Source organism: Amblyraja radiata, chromosome 30 (assembly GCF_010909765.2).
Source record: "Amblyraja radiata isolate CabotCenter1 chromosome 30, sAmbRad1.1.pri, whole genome shotgun sequence".
Classification (NCBI taxonomy): domain Eukaryota; kingdom Metazoa; phylum Chordata; class Chondrichthyes; order Rajiformes; family Rajidae; genus Amblyraja; species Amblyraja radiata.
Window position 1 is genome coordinate 20,284,028 of NC_045985.1, and position 15,636 is coordinate 20,299,663.

The window sequence follows — 15,636 nt, forward strand, 5'->3', positions numbered from 1 at the left end:
ACTCAGGCCTAGAATCATTCTTGTGAAGGGACAGCTACAGTCGTAGAACCATCGGATTCAGTATGGGGTCAGAGTAGATTGGTGCCTAATGGTCAGCGTGGACACAATGGGCCAAAGTGCCAGTTTCTATGGTGTATGCCTAGCTACATCAGGGAAGAGAAGGGGCATGGAGATTGTATTGTATTGTATTGTATATCTTTATTGTTATTTTCCTGAGTACTCACATACCCAGAGGAAACAAAAAAACGTTACTCAAACCAGTGTCCATTCAGTGTGCAGTAAAAAATAAATAGAAATAAAAATACATATATCATGAACAAGTTTAACACTACTCTCAACTAAACATCAACAGGCGTTCCGATCGGCAGCGGCACGACAGTGGCTCTGTCCAGGTTGGTGGTTGGTGCGCGATACTTTGGCAGGGGGCAAAGTCCGTTTAACAGTCTTATAGCCTGCGGGAAGAAGCTGAGGAGCATCCTGCTGGTTTTGCAGCTAATGCTCCTGTACCTCTTCCCAGATGGCAGGATGGAGAATATGTGATGCGATGGGTGGTAGGGGTCTTTGATGATGGAGATGGCTCTGTTGATACATCTCTTCCTGTATATGTCCAGCAAGAAAGGGAGTGGAGCACCAATAATCCTGCTGGCGGTCTTCACAATCCTGTCAAGTTGGTGCCGTTCGTACGCCTTGCAGCTCCCGAACCAGGCAGTGATGCCGTTGGTTAATGTGCTCTCGATTGTCCCCCTATAAAAAGTTTGTAGGTGTGTAGTGGGGAGACCTGCTTTACGTAGTCTTCGGAGAGGGTGTAGTCGCTGCTGGGCTCTCTTGACCAGTGCTGTGGTGTTGGTTGTGGACATCAGGTCATCTGACAGGTGGAGTCCTAGGAACTTCACGCTGCTGACCCTTTCCACATCAGCTCCATCGATGTGCAGAGGTGTATGGTGTTGTTTTCCCGCCCTCCTGAAGTCAACCACCATCTCCTTAGCTTTTCCCACGTTCAGAATGAGGTTGTGGGATTTGCACCATCCTGTGAGCAGCTCCACCTCCATCCAATTAATTGCCGGAGTAACTCAGAGGAACAGGTAGCATCTCTGGAGAGAAGGAATGGGTGACTTTCCGGGACGAGACCCTTCTTCACACTGAGAGTCAGGGGAGAGGGAGACATGGAGATGTGGAAGTTTCAGGTGTGAAAACAGTTCAAAGCGGAAGTTGAACAAGGAAAATATAGAATGGTTCATTGACGCTGAGGGGAAGATGACAACCAGGCAAAATCGATAACGTTTAATCAGGAGGACAGTGAAACTAGTTGGAGAACAAGGATGGGGAGGGACGGAGAGAGGAAAAGCAAGGGTTACTTGAAGTTAGAGAAATCAATTATCATACCGCTAGGTGGTTGAGGGGCCCGTTTCCACACTATATCTCTAAGGTGTGCTGTGGACACTGCTCTGGCCAGCATTGACCCCGACGGGCAGAGGCTTCAGCATTCTGTCGGATATTTACTGCTTCTCTTCATTTCTCCCGTCTCTCTCTCTAAATCTATCTCTCTCTCCTTCTGTCTCCTCCATTTCACTCTGTCGCTCTCTTTCGCTTTCGGTCGCATCTGTCTATCTCCACTGTCCCTGCCTCTCTCTTAGTCTATCTCTCTGTCTTTCCCTCTGTCTGCCGGCCTCTCTCTGTCTTTCTCTGCCTCTCTCGCTGTCTTTCTCTCTCTCTCTCTCTCTCTCTCTCTCTCTCTCTCTCTCTCTCTCTCTCTCTCTCTCTCTCTCTCTCTCTCTCTCTCTCTCTCTCTCTCTCTCGCCCTCCCACGGCGCTCATTGCTGCCCCTCCGGCGACTCTCCTGGCTCTCCAACGCTCCCTCCTTCCTGCTTGTCCCGCGTCCCTCCATCCACGCCGCCCCTCCAGCGTCCCTCCATCCTCGCCACCCCTTCCCACGTACCTTCTTCCTCGCCTCCCTTCCCACGCCCTCCCTCCTCTCTGCTCTACCGGTGGCGCTACAATCGGGAAGCTTGAGAGGGTGAGCAGGTAGACGGTTGTACGGAGGCAGAGGCTTCTGCAGTTCACTGTACAACCAATGGGGGACAAATAAGTCGGAGGAAGTCGGATGCCAGTGGTCGGAAGGGAAGGAGGCATGGGTCCTCCCATACGGACTACGGCTCTGAAGTCCAGGGACAACCTGAAGGGGGACATTCACCCCCTGTTGAGGTGGAGTACACAGGGCACACTTCCTCTGAGCTGGACGATGCCTCTGGATTACAGGGACTACCCGAGGGTTGTGACGCACTACCCGTGGGAACTGTTCCCCCAGGGAACGCATTCCCTGGCTTACAGGATGACCAGGGTCAGCCTGAAGGGGAAGACTTGAGTGTGGGGGTGGGTCCCCTGCTTGAGGCTACAAGCCCAGATGAGGGGTGTGCTGCCCCACCGGCTGAGGGAGTAGGGGAGACTCCAGGAACATCGGCCACAGTGAGGTGATTCCCCAGGTAGTGGAGGACGGGGACTCTCTGGGTGGCGGTGCAAGGGCGGGTACCATGGGTGCGGAGAAGGGCAGGGTCTTTTCGCATTGTGTCCTCCGGTTGGACAGGTCCGTTCACTGCCAGCCCCGGAGCTTTCATCCGACTTCATCGTCCCCAATCCGGTTACAGAGGGCGGTGGGAGTGTGCAGGAGACTGGCCATTCACCAGGCCGCTTGTCACAGTCAGGGGCACCGGTACTTGCCCCCGTCACTGATCCTGGGGGTGAGATGGTGACAGTGGAGGGACCAGGTGACGTGGCCTGCACGCCCACTTCACATGGAAGGGGTGGGAGAGGCAGCTGAGAATAGGAACCTTCCGGACTCAGGCTCGGACATTGAGTGCGAGGAGGGTGATGCAGTCTAACCAAGAAGCTTAGATATGACCTTGATAAGGCCAATAATGTCCAAAGGGGACCTTCACTCCAAAATGGAGAATGAGGCGGATGTTCGGAAGCTGTGGCAGGGCTTGCACGTCATCACGTCCTACAAGGCAAAACCAGGAGACAGCTCAAGCGACAGCAAAGCATCACTCCCGAACGAGCTCTATCCATTCTACGCACGCTTTGATGGGGAGAACACTGACGTGCCTTGTCGGCCGCCCATAGCCCCCGGATGGTATTACAGTCTCAGACCCAGATACCGACTTCAGAAGATCCTTCAGGAGGGTGAACCCTCGGTCTGCACCAAATGGTATATCTGGTCATGTTATTAAATTCTGTACAAACCAACTAGCTGGAATTTTGTTGACATTATTTGACCTCTCATTATTGAGGGCTAATGTTCCCACCTGGTTTAAAAGGGCATCAATAATACCAGTGCCCAAGAAGAGCAAGGTAACATCGGGGAGGCATGGTGGCGCAGCAGTACAGTTGTTGTCTGACACTGCCAGGGACCCGAGGTCAAGCCTGACTACAGGTGGTGGCTGCACAGAGTTTGCATGTTCTCCCTCTCTGACCACATGTTTCCCCCCAAGTGCTCCGGTTTCATCCCACACTCCACAGACGTACAGGTTTGTAGCTTAATTGGCTTTGGTAAACATTGAAAATCGCCACTCGTGTGTGTAGGATAATGTGAATCACTGGTCAGCGCCGACTCAGTGGGCCAAAGTGCTTGTTTCCACGCTCTATTCCTAAACTAATCCTCATCAAAGCCTCATTGACTAATGACCGATGGCACTAACGTCCGTGGTGATTAAGTGCTTTTACAGGTTGGTTGTGGCGCAATTCAACTCCCACCGTAGCAAGAACCAGAACCCACTATAATCTGCCTACTACCACAACAGATCAACGGAGGATTCAATCTCACCAGCTCTCCACTCTGCACTGGGCCACTTTGACGACAAAAACAAAGTGAGTCTGAAGAAGGTTCTTGACCCGAAACGTCACCCATTCCTTCTCCCCAGAGATGCTGCCTGCCCCGCTGAGTTACTCCAGCATTTTGTGTCCGTTTTCGGTTTAAGCCAACATCTGCAGTTCCTTCCAACACATGAAACCATATAGGTCAGGCTGTTGTACATAGACTACAGACCATAGACTACAAGTCTGTTCGACAAATTATAGGAAAGATGTTAACAAAATAGAGTGAGTACAGAGGAGATTTACTAGAACGTTGCCTGGGTTTCAGCACCTAAGTTTCAGAAAAGGTTGAATAAGTTAGGTCTTTATTCTTTGGAGCGCAGAAGGTTAAGGGGGAACTTAACAGAGGTCTTTAAAACGATGAGAGGGATAGACAGAGTTGACGTGGATACGTTTTTTCCATTGAGAGTAGGGAAGCTTCAAACAAGAGGACATGACTTGAGAATTAAGGAACAAAAGTTTAGGGGCAACATGAGGGGGAACTTCTTTACTCAGAGAGTAGTAGCTGTGTGGAATGAGCTTCCAGTGGAAGTGGTGGAGGCAGGTTCAATTTTATCATTTAAAAATAAATTGGATAGGTATATGGACGGGAAAGGAATGGAGGGTTATGGTCTGAGTGCAGGTAGATGGGACTAGGCGAGAGTAAGTGTTCGGCATGGACTAGAAGGGCCGAGATGGCAGGTTTCCGTGCTGTAATTGTTATATGGTTATATATGGTTATCAGGACGTTCAACATCATCACCCTCCAGGCCGGTTCTAAGCTCACGGAAGTGGATCTCTGCGTATCCTTCTGCAACTGAATCCTCGACTTCCTTAACAACAGACCACAAGCGGTATGAATTGTCACCAGCACTTCCCCCTCAAAATACACCTGCACCGGAAAAGCTCAAAGCGACGTGATCAACCGCCAGCTCTACTCACACAATAATCACGACTGTGTAGCTGGATGCAGTTCAAACACCATCTTCAGGTTCGCCGACGGCACCACCGGCACAGCGGTAGAGTTGCTGCCTTGCAGCGCCGGAGGCCCAGGTTCGATCCCGACGGGTGCTGTCTGTGTGGAGTTTGTACCTTCTCCTCATGTCCATGTGGGGTTTCTCCAAGATCTTCCGTTTCCTCCCACACTTGGGAAATGTAAAAATTGTCCCTCGTGTGTGTACGAGGCAGGCAGGAGGTTTATATGGGGGGATCGTTAGTCAGCGCGGACCCGGTGTACCGAAGGGCCCGTTTCCGCACTGTATAACCATATAACAATTACAGCACGGAAACAGGCCATCTCGGCCCTACAAGTCCGTGCCGAACAACTTTTTTCTCTTAGTCCCACCTGCCTGCACTCATACCATAACCCTCCATTCCCTTCTCATCCATGTATCTCTAATTAAACTAAACCACCGTTGTTGGACCAATCGCAGACGATGAGTCAGAGTATAGAATGAAATATAGAACAGAGTATAGACTATATTGACTGGTTGCACCGTGGCTTGGTTCGGCAAATCGAACCAGGAACGTAGAAGACTGTAAAATGTGGTGAACACTGCGCAAGCCACAAATACATAATAACGCACACACACACACACACACACACACACACACACACATCTATATAACTAAAAGTCTCATCATGGCCACTTCCTGTCTGCGCTGTATATGGATTTTAGAAAAAACGCTACCATATATCGCTATGATTTTTGGCCATCCTACTCACAGTCCTCCTCCGCTGAGGCAGCCCGAGAATTTTTCCGATCGATGAAGAAAAAGGTTATGAGTGTTTAAAACATCTTGAGTTTAGCTGGATGGTCCTCTCGCCTGTCAATCACCACTATGAAGTTAACGCCCATAGTGTCCATACTAGCCCTCTGGAAATCAGTGCATTCGGCCCATAACACCCATACTAGCGCTCCTGAACCACCCCCCCCCCCCCTCACCACCACCACCACCACCAGCCACAATTATTGGAATTGGTGGAGTGGTGGAATACACACACACACACACACACACACACACACACACACACACACACACACACACACACACACACACACACACACACACACACACACACACACACACACACACACACACATGTATGTATGTATAAATGTATACAATACAATATTAATTCCATGTCATTTCAACCTCAGTGAGGCTCAAACGAAACTCCGTTATCACTACATAGATATATAATAACAATAATAATAATAATAATAATATAATAATAATTTGTTTATAGGGACAGTGCATATTAATGAACATTTGCATGTAAATATGCGAGATTGTAGCCAATCAGTAGCTAATTTCCGTCTCTAGTGTCTATATAGTGATAGATAGAGATATAGATATGTTTGTGTGTTTTTAATATATGCTCCACAGCAGCAACAAACATTATTACAGTCAGATCACTTTATGCAAAATTATTGAATTAAGGTCTGAAGGGTCTCGACTCGAAACGTCACCCATTCCTTCTATCCAGAGATGTTGCCTGTCCCACTGAGTTACTCCAGCATTTTGTGTCCATCTTCAATTGAAATCACCATCTGCAGTTGCTCCTACACATTGAATAATGTGGATAATTTATTGTGTATCGTCTGTCTATGTGCCTCTCGTGCTGCTGCAAGCAATATTTCTCCTGTTCTGGAACTACATCGTTCCTGGTCAAATGACAATAATCTCAATTTGATGTAACAATGTCCTCTTAGTTTTAGATTCCCTCACCCTGGGGGAAATGCTGTGATGATCCCCCTCATCCAGGCCCTCAGATCTCTTAAAACAGAAATCATCCTAGCCGATCCAACCTCTCCTGATAAGCACTCCAGTCCTGGCAATATCCTGCTGAATCCTTTCTACACCCTTCGTAGCTCTATGACATCCCTCCCACAGCAGGTCTCCAAATACATAGCATTGTTAATATGGTAGACAAAAATACTGGAGAAACTGAGTTGTTCTAGCATTTTTGTCTACCTTAGATTTTCCAGCATCTGTAGTTCCTTCTTAAACATTAGCAGTATTAATATTGCATTTTTAATTATTGTTATATATTATCTGCGAGTTATTGTGTTAACGCTCCTGTTAGGTTGCTTCAATGAAAATTTTCAATGTTCTGTTGTCGGTAGATAAGACAATTGAACACTTTGAAGCATGGTCTCACCAATTTTTACACAGAGAGTGGTGAAATCTGTGGAATTCTCTGCCACAGAAGGTAGTTGAGGCCAGTTCATTGGCTATATTTAAGAGGGAGTTAGATGCGGCCCTTGTGGCTAAAGGGATCAGGGGATATGGAGAGAAGGCAGGGATGGGATACCGAGTTGGATGATCAACCATGATCATATCGAATGGCGGTGCAGGCTCGAAGGGCCGAATGGCCTACTCCTGCACCTATTTTCTATGTTTCTATGTATTGTCTTGTCCTGGTGTAACACGGACAGGATTGTAAGCCCCTTCCCACTGTACGAGGTAATTCAAGAGTTCTCCCGAGTTTAAAAATAAATCGAACTCGTGGTAAGTACGCAGAATGTACTGACCGGGTACGTTGGAGCTCGGGACGTCACTTAGCGGCTCATAACGCTAACGGCAGGTATCCGGGAAACGCAGTAAACTCGTGAAGATTTTTCAACATTGTGAAAAATGTCCACGAGAGCCCCGATTACCCACGAGCGGCAATTACCGTAATTCTCCGAGTTGGAATCAGGGGAAACTCGGGAGAACTCTTGAATTACCTCGTACAGTGGGACAGGGGCTTTGAATGCCAAGAAGTCCAGAGTGTATAATTACCACACGCACTGACAATGGAACAATGAAATTCTTACTTACAGCAGCCTTTAGGCCTGCAAACACAAAACACATAGTCTATAAAGAATGAAATTTGAATAAATATAAAAACAAAATAAATGGAAAAAAATCTCCCAACTTTCTTTGAGCAGACAGTTGATAGAATTTCCAAGTGGAGATTAGTGTTGTGTTCAAGAGCCAGAACCTGATATTGCCTGCCTTTTTGAGACAGCAACTTCTATAGAACCCTTCAATGGCGGGGAGGTCAGTACCTGTGATACACCAGGCAGTGTCAACCACTCTCATTAATCTCCTTCACTCCTTGGCATCGAGTATCTGAACCAGGCCATGATGCAACCAGTCAATATGCTCTATGTAGTAGAAATGATAGAGAGTATTCGTCACATGCTGAATCTCCTCAATCTTCCAGGGCAGTAGAGGCGTTAGAGACTGTGATGCCCCTGTCCCACTTAGGAAACCTGAACGGAAACCTCTGGAGACTTTGTGCCCCACCCACGGTTTCCATGCGGTTCCCGGAGGTTTTTGTCAGTCTCACTACCTGCTTCCACTGCCTGCAACCTCCGGCAACCACCTGCAACCTCTGGGAACCGCACGGAAACCTTGGGTGGGGCGCAAAGTCTCCAGAGGTTTCCGTTCAGGTTTCCTAAGTGGGACAGGGGCTTTAAGGAACTGCAGACGCAGGAATCTGACGAGGAACACAATTGCTCTAGTAACTCAGCGGGTTAAGGTACCATCTCTGGTGGACATTGATAGGTGACGTTATGGGTTGGGACCCTTCATCCCAAGAAGTTGAGGTGTTTAGAGGCTTTCTGTGTGATTACATCAAGGTGCTGGGCCCAGGTCAGATCTTCAAATATACACACCAGATGTTTAAAGTTCTTGAGTTTCTCCACTGCTGACCCGTGATCCATGTAGTCAGTTTAGGGGGTCCCTGAGCAGCTTGATGTGTGTATGGGACAATACCTAATCTTGATCTACTCCAGCTCCAATGCCCATTACTTCCCCTCCACACTCCCTCCCCATCGCATCTCCCCCCTCCCCACCCCTCCCCACCCTTTCTCCTCCTATCTCCCCCCTATGACTCCCCTCATCCCTCCTCTCAATTCTCCTTCCCACCATCTCCGTCTATCCATTCCCACCCCCATCCCTCCACTTCCCTTCCCCATCCCTCTCTCCCCCCCCCCCCCCAACTTCCTCTACCTCCTCTTCTCCTTCTCCCCTCCCTTCATTCCTCCCCACCCCTCCTCTCCCCTCCCTATCCCTGCTCCAACTACATACCTCCCCGCACTCATCCCTCCACTCACCTCCCCTCCTCTCCTCTCCCCTCACCAATGAGCTCAAAGACTATATCTAGTCAGGACGTTTTCTTTATTGACATGACTCCCCTCCCCAACGAAATGAGCTCAGAGATTGTTCCCAGTCGGGACGTTTCGTTTATTGACGCCCCCCTCTCCCTGTCACTGGGGCCCCTTCGTAGGAATTACCGGCGTCCAGAAGCCCCAGCCTCAGCTCGCACACATAGATGTTGATGACCCAGGATAGCAGGGCCAGTCCGGGCATAGGATCGGCGTCCCTGGTCACCCGAAAGCCCTGGGCTAGATACAGCCGGATGGCGGGCTGCTGGGCGGTGGAGGTGTACAGGACACACTCCCGGTATCCGCTGTCCCGGGCGAACTCCAGCACCCGGCGGGTCAGTCTGCCGCCCAGGCCCAGGCCTCGGCATCGCCGGTCGACCGAGAGGCGGAGGAGCTGGCAGCAGCCCGGCTGTCCCTCGGCCTCCTCCACCGCCACCACGCCCCGCAGCCCACCGCCTCCCCCCTCCTCCTCCACCACCCAGAACCCCGCCCCCGGCCTCCCCATGTACGTCCCCTCAATGTCCGCCATGTCCGCCTCCAGCTGCTGTTTCACGTACCCGGCGTATATCAGGCGGCAAACCATGTAGAGAAGGGCTAGCAGCGCGGCGACGGTCAGAGCGGCCCAGGCCAGCGGCCAGCCGGCTCCGTAGACAGCGGCCCCGGCAGCCAGGAGGAGACAGGGCGCGGCGGGCGACCGCAGGGCCCCGCGGAAGGCCGGCCAAGGCAGATCCATCATACCCTCCGAGAATATCCTGCGGGCCTCCGGCGAGTCGCCGGCCCGGAACGGGCGCACGGTGAAGCGGGGACCCCCTCCGGCCTTGTAGGCGGCCGCCATGGTCCAGGGAGCCGCTGGGAGGTTGTGGAGGAGGTGCCTCGGCCAGAGGAAGGAGAGGGGTCTGGATCTGCAGAGAGAGAGAGAGAAACATCGTGAGGCAGAGATCCCAGGGCTGCCAACTCTCACGCAATTCACGTCATTTTAACGCTCTAACGCTGATCACAGGATTTTTCACGCTCAAAAAAACACATATTTAAAAACAATACAAATAAATAAATGAAGTCACGGACAATTCACTTAGCCCAAGGCTTCCCGATCTCATCCACCCTCACAAATGAGAATAGTTTTCTGTCGGCGGGTTTTCCCGTAAAGAACAAGCAATTTGGCTTAAGCTCATCGCACACTTTAAAAAAGTGTAGACAAAAATGCTGGAGAAACTCAGCGGGTGAGGCAGCATCTGTGGAGCGAAGGAATAGGCGACGTTTCGGGTCGAGACCCTTCTTCAGACTCAAGCATTTCTCCTGCATTTTTGTCTACCTTCGATTTTTCTAGTATCTGCAGTTATTTCTTAAACATTTAAAATGGCAATGTAACTGCAATACCGATGAGTCAATTTGACATTCATGGAACCAAAATATGCAGGTATATATAAAGATATATATATATCTTTATATATACATGTATATGTGTGTGTTTGAATTTTTATATATGTGCGTGTGTGTGAGCTGTATATGTATGTGGGCGTGTATATATATGCATGTATTTATGTGTGTATATGTATGTGTGTGTAGGCGTGTGTATATGTCTGTGTAAATATGTAGGTAAATATGGTTACAAAGCTCCTCGTTGTACGTATGTCCAGGCGACAATAACAAACCTCAACTTAAACCCAATAATATGAACATTGAATTCTCACATTTCAAGTGATAGTCTCCCTACACGCCACTGTTCTCCTACCCATCGCCGATGTGTACCCATTTCTCCCACCACCCTGGTCACCCTATTCCCTTCCTCTCCTTCTTACAACAGACACCAAGATGCAGCACGGAACGCCACTGGCTGCCTAACTGTACATCTCCCCCTTTTGCCTTGGTGTAGACTGATCCCCCCCACACTCCCGCCACCCCCCCCCTACACTCCCCCCAACCCACCCCACACACTCTCCCCAACCCCCCCACACACATTACCTCAACCCCCCCCACACTCCCCACACCGCCACACCCCCCCCACTCTCTCCCCACACCCCCCCCCCACACACTCCCCCCAACCCACACTCTCCCCAACCCCCCCACACACTCTCCCCACCCCCCCCCCCCCACACACTCCCCCCACCCCACACTCTCCCCAACCCCCCCACACACTCTCCCCAACCCCCCCCCCACACACATTATCTCAACCCCCCCACCCCCCACACTCCCCCCCCCCCCACACTCCCCACAAACCCCCCGCCTCACACTCCACCCAAACCTCCACAATCTTTGTACACACCCAATCCTGGACTTTGATTTCATGTTTCATGTATTGAGAGTTTTCCGACTGTTGGCAGTGGAATTTCCCATTTGGGATGAATAAAGTTGAATAAAGTATCATTTCCTATATCCATCTCCCCCATTTCCATTTGATCTCCCCTCTCTCCCCTCCTGCCTGTTCCCATTCCATCCTTATCCCTCTCTCTGCTTTTACAGTTCGATGCCCCTCCCCTCCCCTTCCCTTTTACACCAACCTTTGGTCTCCTTTACGACTCCAACCTTTCTCACTGTCTCCACCCATCTGTCAGTGAATTCTACTCCTACCCTCCGCCTTCACCGACAAGGTCCCACTGTGATGAGCGCAAGAAGATAGCTTCCCCTTCTCCGCTCCACCTATCTCCTGATGCCCACACACACCCCGCCGCCCCTGAGATCCTCCTGAGCAAGAAATGGATGCCCGCCGCCTCCAGCACTAGTTTGCAGGATTCACCCTCCCCTCCCCCCTACATCTCTCCACACCCCCACCCCCTCCCAGGCCGGCTACTGAACGCCTGGGTAGACGGACGTCCCGCGGTGGGTGGGATACGGGGTGGGGTTGGTTGGTCTCGTGGGGTCGTAGGGGGAGGCGAGCGAGGGAACAGGGGGTGTGCCGACACTCACCGCCACTCGCTGCGTTGTCCTCGAAGTGGGCTGGACCCGGCTCTCAGCAGAGGGCGCCCGGTTAAAGATTAACAGTCCGTCGCATCTGGACTCTGTACGGCCGGCCTTCCCGGGACAAAGCAGAGATGTTTCCGCTCGACACAGGTATCGGAGGGAGCGGAGCTTCACCCCGGGCTGTCCCTCTGTCCCACATCTCAACCTCCCCTCCCCAAACCTTCACCCCTCTTCCCCTCAAACTTCCGTCCAAACACCCCCGATGTCACCCTCCCCTTACCTCCTCTCCCCAATACCACCTCCGAAACCTCATCTTCCTACACTTTCCTCCCCTTCCACACCACCCTCAAACATCCCAAATGTCACCCTCCCCACACCCCACAGACCTTCTCTCAAACCTTGTCTCTCCACCCATTCCGCCCCCTAACAACACCCCCCCAAAATTTCATTCAACCTCACCCTCTCTACACTAACCTCCCCCCACATGTCCTCCCAAATCTCCCTGCACCTCCCCCTTACCTGACCCTCCCTCTGCAAGGGTAGAGTGCCGTGGTAGGGGCGCGGTGGAGGGAGCGCTACAGGAGAGGCGGCGAGGAGGGAGCGCCGCGGGAGGGGCATCACGGATGGAGCGTCATGGGAGGGGTAAGATGGAGGGAGCACCGCAAGAGGGGCAGCAATGAGGGAGCGCCGCGGGAGGGGCGTCAAGGAGGGAGCGCCGTGTGAGGGGTAAGGTGAAGAGACGGGCGACGAGGTGGGCGCGCCGTGGGAAGGACAGACAGGAAGGAGTGCCGCAGGAAGGGCAGAGTTGAGGGCGAGATATCTAATATAGTATATTTTATATCTCGCTGGGATGAGGACAAAATTAATTTATTTTCATTTCTGCAACCTAAAGCCACTACAGACCGCGTGTTACTTTGTGTAATTCAATATCACTACATAAGTATCAATTAAAACAATTGCGTGTCAATTTCAATGGCCACCCGCTACGATCGGCATCGCCGATCGACCGAGAGGCGGAGGAGCTGGCGGCAGCCCGGCTGTCCCACGGCCTCCTGCCCCGCCACCATCCCCCGCAGTCCACCGCCTCCCCCCTCTTCCTCCACCACCCAGAACCCCGCCCCCGGCCTCCCCACGTACGTCCCCTCAATGTCCGCCATGTCCGCCTCCAGCGTCTTCCTCAGGTAGCGGGCAAAGACCATGCGGCAGGCCAGATGGAGAAGGGCTAGCAGCGCGGCGACTGGCAGAGCGGCCCAGGCCAGCGACCAGCCGGCTCTGTAGACGGCGGCCCCGGCAGCCAGGAGGAGGCAGGACGCGGCGGGCGGCAGTAGGGCCCGGCAGAAGGCCGGCCAAGGCAGATCCATCACACCCTCCGAGAAAATCCTGCGGGCCTCCAGCAAATCGCCGGCCGGGAACGGGCGCACGGCGAAGCGGGGAACCTCTCCGGCCTTGTGGGCGGCCGCCATGGTCCAGGGAGCCGCTGGGAGGTGCAAGTTCAATACAAATATCAATTCAAACACAGTACATGAGCCATGGTGATTTTCCATTTATTGATCAGTGCCGTTGAGATATTAAAGCAATTCAAAATTTACATCCCAAGAAAATAGCAAAATATTAAATAATACTCAATAACTCATTTCCATTAATAGGTATATTTGGTCCAATCTTGAATCTGCAGCTAACAGCGGAATTGTCAAATAATAGTACACACATTGTTTAGTGTTAGTTGGGTTGGTTAACATCTCAATTTCTATGCCCCAAATATTTTCACACACATTTATTAATATAATGAATGGACATGTGTGTCTGTTATATATATATACACATATTGTTCCCCCGCAACGCTGATTACACTGCGAGAGGCATAAAGGAAGTCGGATAGGTTTCCCAAAATGGCGGACATTCCGCTCCGTTGTGTACTACCCGCCAGTCCATTGGATTTTGCAGGAGTGGACCATCTTACTCATCTCTATGATGTTTGCTTCATAGCTAGTGACCTCTGACCTGAGCATGCGCACTAGGAATACCGAACTCGATTCCGGCGTCTAGAAGCCCCAGCCTCAGCTCGCACTCATAGATGTTGGTGACCCAGGATAGCAGGGTCGGTCCAGGCAATGACTCGTCAGCCCTGGTCACCCGAAAGCCCTGGCTAGGTAGAGCCTGATGGCGGGCTGCTGGGGAGTGGAGGTGTACAGGACGCACTCTCGGTAGCCGCTGTCCCGGGCGAACTCCAGCACCCGGCGGGTCAGTCTGCCGCCCAGGCCCAGGCCTCGGCATCGCCGGTCGACCGAGAGGCGGAGGAGCTGGCAGCAGCCCGGCTGTCCCTCGGCCTCCTCCGCCGCCACCATCCCCCGCAGCCCACCGCCTCCCCCCTCCTCCTCCTCCACCCAGAACCCCGCCCCCGTCCTCCCCATGTACGTCCCCTCAATGTCCGCCATGTCCGCCTCCAGCTGCTGTTTCACGTACCCGGCGAACACCTGGCGGCAAGCCAGGTAGAGCAGGGCTAGCAGCACGGCGACGATCAGAGCGACCCAGGCCAGCGGCCAGCCGGCTCCGTAGACGGCGGTCCCGGCAGCCAGGAGGAGACAGGGCGCGGCGGGCGACTGCAGGGCCCAGCGGAAGGCCGGCCAAGGCAGGTCCATCATACCCTCCGAGAAGATCCTGCAGGCCTCCGGCGAATCGCCGGCCCGGAACGGGCGCACGGTGAAGCGGGAACTTCCTCCGGTCTTGTGGGCGGCCGCCATGGTGCAGGGAGCCGCTGGGAGGTTGTGGAGTTTCGGCCAGAGGAAGGAGAGGGGTCTGGATCTGAACAGAGAGAAAGATGAAGCGAGACAGACGTCCATATGCATCTCCTCAAACCCCATAGAGTCAAAAAGGCACCCAGCATCCACGTTATCCTGAGCACATACTCATTTCACCCCTGCCAGCGGGAAGAAGGTACAGGTGCCTGGAAACTGTAACGTCCAGGGTCAGGAACAGATTCTTCCTTTAAACCACGAGGCTATTAAACCATGAGCTCTGAACTACATAGATTATTATTGTTATTATTGCACTATTATTATTCATATGTTTCTTATGTGTACTTATGTGTGTGTATTATCTATATATATGTGTGTGTGTGTGTGTGTGTGTGTGTGTGTGTGTGTGTGTGTGTGTGTGTGTGTGTGTGTGTGTGTGTGTGTGTGTGTGTGTGTGTAAACATAGTACACAGTATGTGAGGAAAGAACTGCAGATGCTGGTTTCAAACGAAGGTAGACACAAAATCTCGACCCGAAACATCACCCATTCCTTTCTCCAGAGATGCTGCCTGACCCACTGACTTACTCCAGCATGTTGTGTCTACCTACATACATATCTACCCATATCTCTATACTTATAAAACTCTCGTGTGGATTTTTGTGTGCATAATTATATCTTCTCGAAAAAACGACGAGCTAACGTTAATTTTTTTACTTATTCCAGTAGAGATTTTTCCCGTGGAGTCCGATAATGCCTTAAATGCCTAAATTTCTTGCTTTATTCTTGTTATTAGTAAAAATGGTCAAAAATCTGGAAAAACTTTGAATTTTAAAACGGCTGCCTTTCGCTGATGACGCGTGTAATTCTTCATCACACTGGGAGCGACTGCCTCGCCTCGGATTGGCTCAGCTCGGCTGCCTCGGCTGGGTTCAGTTGGGCTCGGCTCGGCTTGGCTGCCTCGGCTGGGCTTCGACCCCTCCCATTTCACCGCTGC

The 15,636-nt window shown here is 51.7% G+C and overlaps 2 protein-coding genes across 2 annotated transcripts; both read right to left on the minus strand.

The window, feature by feature from the left end:
- Nucleotides 1–9,002: 9,002 nt before the first annotated feature.
- Nucleotides 9,003–12,024, minus strand: LOC116990029 (N-acetyltransferase 8-like). The gene is made up of 2 exons (XM_033047554.1): nt 11,913–12,024; nt 9,003–9,910 (listed from the first exon to the last, which is right to left on the minus strand). The coding sequence occupies exon 2, from the start codon at nt 9,841–9,843 to the stop codon at nt 9,088–9,090; it is 756 nt and encodes a 251-aa protein (XP_032903445.1). The 5' UTR covers nt 9,844–9,910; nt 11,913–12,024; the 3' UTR covers nt 9,003–9,087.
- Nucleotides 12,025–14,035: 2,011 nt separating this feature from the next.
- On the minus strand, nt 14,036–14,545 carry LOC116990030 (probable N-acetyltransferase CML1). The gene has a single exon (XM_033047555.1). It carries the CDS (start codon nt 14,543–14,545, stop codon nt 14,036–14,038), a length of 510 nt encoding a protein of 169 aa, XP_032903446.1.
- Nucleotides 14,546–15,636: the final 1,091 nt, after the last annotated feature.

Excerpts from the sequence above, each read along its gene's own strand:
- LOC116990030 (XM_033047555.1), bottom strand. The coding sequence starts at position 14,545 with ATGGACCTGCCTTGGCCGGCCTTCCGCTGGGCCCTGCAGTCGCCCGCC.
- LOC116990029 (XM_033047554.1), bottom strand. The coding sequence starts at position 9,843 with ATGGCGGCCGCCTACAAGGCCGGAGGGGGTCCCCGCTTCACCGTGCGC.